Here is an 8771-nt window from a genome sequence, read left to right as displayed (position 1 = left end):
GGTGAATAATGTGGACGCAGAAGATGGAGCTGACCCAAACCTTTGCGGTGAATGTGTAAAAGATGTCTATGCTTATTTAAGACAGCTCGAGGAAGAGCAAGCAGTCAGACCAAAATACCTCTTGGGTCAGGAAGTCACTGGAAACATGAGAGCCATCCTAATTGACTGGCTAGTACAGGTTCAGATGAAATTCAGGATACTGCAGGAGACCATGTACATGACTGTTTCTATTATTGACCGATTCATGCAGAATAATCATGTGCCCAAGAAGATGCTGCAGCTGGTTGGTGTCACTGCCATGTTTATTACAAGCAAATATGAGGAGATGTACCCCCCAGAAATTGGTGACTTTGCTTTTGTGACTAACAATACTTACACTAAGCATCAAATCAGACAGATGGAAATGAAGATTCTAAGAGCTTTAAATTTTGGTCTGGGTCGTCCTCTACCCCTGCACTTTCTTCGTCGAGCATCTAAAGTTGGAGAGGTCGATGTTGAACAACATACTCTGGCCAAGTACCTGATGGAATTAACTATGCTCGACTACAATATGGTGCACTTTCCTCCTTCTCAAATTGCAGCAGGAGCTTTTTGCTTAGCCCTGAAAATTCTTGATAATGGTGAATGGACACCAACTCTCCAGCATTACCTGTCTTATACTGAGGAATCACTTCTTCCTGTTAAGCAGCACCTAGCTAAGAATATAGTCATGGTGAATCATGGGCTTACAAAGCACATGACCATCAAGAATAAGTATGCAACATCTAAGCATGCTAAGATCAGCACACTCTAGCACAGATGAATTCTGCACTAGTTCAAGATTTAGCCAACGCCATGGCAAAGGTGTAACTTGTAAACTTGAGTTAGACTATTATACCTGCAAATAAAATTGGCACCATGTGTCATCTGTACATATTATGTTACATTCATTTTTAATAAAGTTTGTGGCCCTTTAAAAAGTAATAAAATAAGCACATTTATAAATTTTAAATAATTATCTTGGAAGTGGAAATACATTATTAACAATTAAATTGGAGTAAACAATTATTTATTGTCCTACTGTGGGGTGTCTGTCAAAGTCTGAGTCCTAGGTGAGCAGATTCAGAGCCATAGAGCTGAGCAGAGAGAAAAAGCGGGATGAAAATCGATAGGTCGGCCATAGGCGGTGTAAGATGAAAGTTTCTGGAGGCAGAACATGGAGAGTGGCCCTACAATGGAGTGCACAATGAGGACACCTGTGGGTCAGGAGGAAGCTGGCACCCGTACATGCATCTGTGGGAAGGGAGGAACTTTTCTAAGCTACTGCAATGTAGTGATTTTTGTTCTTTAGTGGTGATTTAATCAGTTACAGAGGCAAGTAGGCTTTTCCCATTTGAGTCTGGAGTGAAAGAATAATTGCTCCTCACAATGCTAATATGTCAGTGCAACAATCACGACAGTGCCTACGTGTGGAAATGAAACTCTTGTTTCCATCACATGGTTTTATTAAAAAGTAAAAAATCCTCATAGTTTAAGTCTCGGTGTCCCTTCCTTCCATCCTTCCACCAACTGACCTTAGTTCTTGAGTCCAACAGATGAATTATGAAGTATTTTTAAGAACCTATTTGCCACCTCTTAATTTTAACCTTATTTATCATAAATCTTTGTAAATATAAGGAATATAAGTTCCAAAAATTAAGTTCGCTTTAAAACAGTTTATTAAAACATACTTAAGTATATCTTCTCTCAGAAGCTAAAAATGGAAAGAAAGCAGTGTTCCTAAGTAGAATCACAGGTCATTGGTGAAACAGAATTAACATTTTAAGGTGAAAATATGAAGAGTCAAATTCCACATAGACTAATGTAATCATTTCTATTTCAATTTTTTTTACTTCTAAAACAAATTTACCTAATTTCTAAAACAAAATTGGAAAAGTTAGTGGTCTTAACTCATCTAAAAGCAGGTTAAATGTGTTATGATTAAATGGGATATGTCTAACCATACTTTAAGAGATAATTGAGAAATATATATATACTATAGGACTGTTAAAACTTAACTTGTACTTATTGTGCTCAAATTAATCACCTTATTATCTTCATTTTACAATTCTCTGCACTTAATTAAATACATGGTTCCCAATGCATTAAAAGATGATACCTAAAAATAAGAATTAGATAAGCTTATGATATGATCAGTAAATTAAATTAACTTGATAAAAGATAATAAGAGAAAAACTATTCTTAAGAAGATACGCTGTATCAAGAACGTTAAATACTTGATACTTTTTGTGTTGCCATTTACAGATTATTTGTGCTATGATAAGTAAGACTGAGAGTGTCCCTTGATCTTGGATTTAATATAGATATTTATTACATCAATGCTTCATCTTCATTACTTACTTTAGACATACAGAGAGGTTTGTACACCTTTGTAGGTTGGGGCACCAGGGAGGTTTCTTTATGGACTCCTGCTCTATGAATTGACTTCGGTGAACACCACGATGGATCCAGGTGTGAATATTCACCCTAAACTGGGCTGTTTATGCTACATCGCCTCCCTGCTGCTGTGATTTCAGGGAATGGCCAAGTGACTCAAGACAAGGCTATGAAAACTTGTCTCAGTAGCTAAGGTCTCCTTCTTTCATGGTGATTTAACAGAAAAAAGAAAATTAGGTTTGGGCTCCTCCCACTGAACTGACACTATCATTGGGATCACTAATAACTGCCTTGTTCCTATTTCATGGTTATTTGGTGTTTGTGTGTGTGTGTGTGGGGGGGTAGTTCTTGGCTGCTTCTCTGCCTTTGTTGCTCAAACGTTAGAGTACTCCAAGGTTTTTTCCTGTGCATCCTTCTCAGTATGTGTTTGACTCTATTTATGGAATTTTGTTCTTTTGGGTTTTTTTTTGTTTTTTCCTGTCATACCAGAGGGCAATCCATGCACAAGAGAGAAAGAAAGCATCCCTCAAAAGGGCCTAGTCATGTCACAATGCATTTTTCTCCATTTGGTCAAGATCTTGGGTACGTATTTGCCTGTATATGTAAACACACATATACTTGCCGTATTTTTCAAGCTGATGGAGCCAGGACTCAAATCTGATTGGCCATGTGAAATTGAGCTTCCACTCTGAAATGTCTAATCACTGCAGTATGGGCTAGCCACAATTCCTGGAATTTTGATTTTTATCTATGCATTTGTCCAGAGTCCTTGTAATATTTTAGTATCTGCTAGGATTTGTTCTACTTTTCTGTTTTGCTTGTTTTCTTTTATTTTAAGAATCTTCATGTTTTACTTTTTAATTTTTCTAAATGAAATTTTAAAACATCTTATCTGTTTGGGTAAAAAGAAAACTGCAGTATTTTCATTGAGACTACATTAAATTAACAAATTAACTTACAAAACTGATTTAAATTCTAATCAAGCAGGTAACATGTCTTTCCATCACTTCAAGTGTTTTATATGCACCCTTTCTTTATATATATATTTTTTAATATGTAGGTCTTTCAAACCTATGACAAAATTGGTTTGGAGTTATCTTTTTTAAAAGGTTTTACAAGAAATCCCTGTAAAATCATCTGGACCTGGTTATTTTTTTAAAGAAGATCACTTTTGACAAGTGCTATTTCTTAGAATTTATCTATTTACATTTTCTATCTATCTTACAGTCATTTATTCATTTTGTGTAGGTTTTTCAATTTATTTGCATGCAGTTGAGCAGAGCAATCTGAAAATTCTTTAAATATACTTTTTTTCTGGGGTTATTTGCCCACTGTCATTTATTAATTTCTTAGTTACACTTTTTTCTACATTTTATTAAGCTGGCTAGTTTGTGTATTCTATTTTTTTTTTTTCACTCAAAGGAATTAGTTTTTGGATTCATTATCAGTTCTGTTTTCTTATTCTTTAATTCATCAATTCTGCTTTATTTTTATTAATAGTTTTTTCTGTTTCCTTCAGTGTATTTTGTTTTTCCTTTTCCAACTTTTTTAATTGATAGCTTACTTCATTTATTTTTATTCCTCCTTTTAAAATATTATAAGTACTTAGGTCTATGATGTTTCTTTGACTAGTTTTATGTTTCCATTATTATCATTTTTTTAGGAATTCTACAATTTCAATTTATAGTGTTTTTTAACTCATGTTCCAAGTTGTTTAAAATATATATTATTTTATTTTATTTTTTTTGCTATAGGGCACATGTACTTGTCAGAAAGACAGAGAAAGACAGAAAGCGAGAAATCACGCCCCAGGGGGATGGCCATGCCACAATCCCTTCTCCTCCATTCTCCTTTCAAGATCTTGGGCACACACGCATACATGCCTGGTGTGGGTTTCAGCCACCGGGTCCGGGACTTGAACCGTGGTTGACTACATAGGAGTCCAGTGACATAACCATTATGCTAACTGCTGGTCCCTAAAATATTTTTAATTGCAGATGAAAGGGTCCTTTTATTTTCTGGTTTATTTCTAGTTTTATTTGATATTTTTACAAAAGTTTTTGATTTTCATCAAATACATTGGCAGGATTACTCTATGATCTAAAATATAATCAATTTTCATGACTTGCTCCATGGGCATGTGAAAACAGAGTTTATTTTCAGAAACAAATCTCAATATTCATTAATTAGATTTCTTTTGATCACACTGTTTAGGTTTCTTTTTTCTTGTTTGTTTTCTTTTTCTTTTTTTTTTTTCTTTGTATAAGGCATGTGAGCTCACCAGAAAGACAGAGAGAGACAGAAAGTGAGAAACATCCCCCCCCACCCCAGGAGGGATGACCACAGAGCAATCTCTTCTCTCTTCTCCTCTTGGGATCTTGGGCACACTCGTACACAGGCCCATTGTGAGTTTAAGCCACTGGGTCCAGGACTTGAAATGTAGCCTTTACGCCAACTGCTCGTTCCACACTGTTTAGGTTTCTTAAAACTTCACTAGTAGGTTTCACTCTACTAGTGAATTTTGTCCATTTCTTTCTGTAATTTTTATTGTTACTGCTTTATAAATGTTACTGCTATTTTGAATGGTTCATAAGTTTTCATGACTTTTAAATCTTCATTGTCAATTTCTCCTTTGGCATTATAAAATACATTTTATCCTGAATTCCACTTTATCTGATATGAACATCTTAAAAATTACTTTAATTTTGGCTCTCCTGAAAAATTTTAGATGTATCTCCTGCATACGGAACAAAGTTAAGTTTTACTTTGGCCTTTAATCTGAAAATATAAACTTCTTTGCATTTACTGATATAATAGCTATATCTGGCATTGTCTGTCATAGTTGTGTTATAAAGCCTTTCCATTGTAATTTATTTGCTTTGCATGCATATAACATATATTTATTAATTTAGGAAGGCTTATATTTTTGTTTTCTATTTACCTTTATTTCTTTAGATGCTATTAATATTAATTCCCTGTGAGTACCTATGATAATAAATAAGAGCTTTCTCCTTTTTGCTGTCTCATTATTGCCATTATGAGACAATAAAATTGCATTTCCTAATGTTTCTTTAATTTTCTTTTATTTCCAGCACTTGAAAGTCAACTTGAAATAATACCTTTTGATTTTCAGATACTATAAATGAAACAATCACCCTCTTTCTCTCTCTTATTTTCCCAATTAATTAATTAGTTAATTTGTAAAATATGAGTCCATACAAAACTTACCTTCTATGACCCTAGTCTCTTTGTTTTAGTCTTATCCTATTAAATACATTTAATTTTCACTGGAAGTTATAGAGAAAAAATGAATTATTCATTTTACAAAGCTAAGAATTACTGATTTTTTTTTAAAACAAGTAAATTATTTATTTTACAAAATAAGGGCCCTGGAACATGCAGTCAGATCCACCAATAGTATGGCCAGATGGAAATGACATGTCCATCAACCCTGTGGTAAGAGTTACAAGATACGTGAGTTCTGAAGGAGTTTGCACCAGATAAAGATAATAGGGGAGAGACTGGGTAAAAGTCCATTAATACAAACTGTCTGAAGCAACTTATTGCCAGTGATGGTAGTCCGTACAGGTGGATGCGTGATCATCCTAAGAGAGACTGCAAACCTGGAAGAATCTTGAGGAAGAATGTCTTGTGAAAGTCAGTCAATAGTTGGGAGTAACTGCAACCAATAAGTATTCTGTCAGCCACCCTTCTTTCTCTTAGGCCTTTTCTTGGAGGGGTTTTTGCTATAGGGCACGTGCGCTCACCAGAAAGACAGAGAGAGACAGAGAGACAGAAAGCGAGAAATTCGCCCAGGGCGGATTTCTTCTCCTCCGTTCTTCTCCTCCGTTCTCCTCTCGGGATCTTGGGCACGCAGGCACACGCGTCCGGCGTGAGTTTAAGCCACCGAGTCTGCGACTTGAACCATGGTCGACTACGTGGGAGTCTAGTGACATAGCCATTATTCATACATTAAAAATTTTTTGCCTGTTTTCTTTTCTGATTACATATATATATATATATAATATATATATGTATATGTATATATATTTAATTTCCAGAAGACAGTGTGCTTACCAAAGAGAGACAAAGACAAATAGCAAGGAAGGAAGAAAGCACCCTCAATGGGGCATGATCACACTTTAATCCCTTCTTCTCCATTTCTCTATCTGGTCAGGATTTTGGACATACACACACACCTTCCAGGGCTAAGATTTGAACTATGGTTGGCCATGTGGTATCAGACTAATAACAACTAAGCTAGGGGGCCAACCCTTCCTCTGATTATAAGTTTTTGCTGTAGGGTATACATGCTTACCAGAAACAAAGAGAGATAAGAAAAAAAAAAAAAAGTGGGAACTCCTCCCCACCGTAAAGGCCACACTGAAATCCTTTCTCCTCCACTCTCCTCTCAGGATTTTGGGCACTCACACACAAGCACCCAGGATGATTCTCAAGCTACTGGGTCCGAGACCAAAACCACAAGACTAGATATGACCCAGGATGATTCTCAAGCTACTGGGTCCGAGACCAAAACCACAAGACTAGATATGTGGGATCCAGTGCCTTAACCTCCATGCCACCTGTTAGCCCCCTCTGATTCCTTTTAACCCCTTAATTTCCCAATTTTCCACTTTCTATTCCCTTTGTCCCATATATTCCTATGAATTTCCACAGTGTCTATTTTCCTTTTTTCCATTCCAGTTCATCTTTTCCTGTAATGAATGGCTTTACCTTTTTTCCTATTTTTTTAAGTTCTGCCACCTCATATTTCATTTTCTTCTGTGCTGCAATCTGCACAGCAGAGAGATGGGACCCTGAGTAGGCATGACAATGACTTGGAAAACAACACACGCAGACACACAAATAGAGAAAAGGGAGGATCAGGCAGACCAGGCGTCTTTCATGGAGACAGCCTCAGCTCTGAGCCATCCCCAGGTTTATTCTTTTATAGGGCAAAGGGGGAGGGAGGGGAGCGGAAGGTAAAGCCAGATATTTTCTATTATGTACTGCAACTATGGAACATCTTGTGTCTCGTAGTTCTTGTGATTCTAAACAAGCCCCTCCTGGCCTTCTCTGGCTGAGTTTCCTTTAACCTCCACCAGCTGTGCAGCTTCAGAACCAGAGAGCAGTCTGTGCCTTCACTTGTCTTTTTTGGTTTTTTTTTGGAGAGGTTTTTCCCATAGGGCACGTGCGCTTGCCAGACAGAGAGAGACATAGAGACAGAAAGCGAGAAATCACCCCCCGGGGGGATGGCCACGCCGCAATCCCTTCTCCTCCATTCTCCTCTCAGGATCTTGGGCACGCAAGCACACGCGCCCGGCGTGAGTTTTAAGCCACCGGGTCCAGGACGCGAACCGCAGTCGACTACATGGGAGTCCAGAGACATAACCATTACACTAACTGCTGGTCCCAACTTGTCTTTAAAGGTCACCATCATTTAGCTCAGATTGGGCTGCTCCCTACACTTCCATTATTTTACAATACTCATATACAGTCCTGAATTATGGTCTCTTTTTTATAGCAATAATAATTTCACTTACCACTTAAAAAATATTATTGCAATGGACTGTTTGTGTCCCCCTAAAATTCATGTTAATCCCAAAGTGATGAAGGTAGGACTTTTGTAGGGTAATTAGGTCATAAGGGTGGGGACTTCATGAGTGAGATTAGTGCCCTAATATAAGAAGAGACCAGAGAATTAGCTAGCTCTCTGTCATGTGAAAATGTAGTAAGAACACAGTCATCTATAAACCAGGAGAGGCACTCCCTAAGAACTGTGGTCAGTCACCCTGCTGTCACTCTGATCTCATATTTCTAACCTCCAGATCTGTGAGAAATACAAGTTTGTTGTTTAAGACAGCCACCACATGGTAGTTTGTTAAAGCAACCCAAGGTTACTAAGACATTCATTACGAAGTACTCCGTGTGATATATCAACTATTTCATAGCATCATTTTGGGGAGTGTTCGGTTCTTGACTAATATTGCTCCTTACTTTATCTTTTTTCTTTTGGAGAGGTTTTTGCTATAGGGTGCGTGCACTCACCAGAAAGACACAGAGAGACAGAGAGACAGAAAGCAAGAAATCATCCCCCAGGGGGAATGGCCACACCACAATCCCTTCTCCTCCATTCTCCTCTCAGGATCTTGGGCATGCACGCACACGCGCCCGGCATGAGTTTAAGCCACTGGGTCCAGGACTGAAACCGCGGTCCACTACATGGGAGTCCAGCGACATAGCCATTACGCTAACTGCTGGTCACACCTTGTCTTTTTTCTAAAGGGCCTTTTTTTACTAACACTGTGCAGTTTCTTTTTCTGGTCAATGGGTTTTATGAGTGACATTTTCCTGTA

At 37.5% G+C, this 8771-nt stretch overlaps 1 protein-coding gene across 1 annotated transcript in view; it reads left to right on the top strand.

Annotated features, from left to right (window-relative positions):
• Window positions 1-793, top strand: part of LOC102498982 (G2/mitotic-specific cyclin-B1) — a 1295-nt gene extending 502 nt beyond the window's left edge. The window contains exon 2 of the mRNA XM_014592404.1: window positions 2-793. Within this exon, the coding sequence (XP_014447890.1) occupies window positions 2-793 (792 nt within the window). The remainder of the gene's footprint in view (window position 1) is intronic.
• Window positions 794-8771: the final 7978 nt, after the last annotated feature.

The sequence above is a fragment of the Tupaia chinensis genome, unplaced genomic scaffold, assembly GCF_000334495.1.
Source record: "Tupaia chinensis unplaced genomic scaffold, TupChi_1.0 Scaffold000686_1, whole genome shotgun sequence".
NCBI lineage: Eukaryota > Metazoa > Chordata > Mammalia > Scandentia > Tupaiidae > Tupaia > Tupaia belangeri.
The sequence above is the reverse complement of the archived record's forward strand: the minus strand, read 5'-3'. Positions and strand labels throughout refer to the sequence as shown.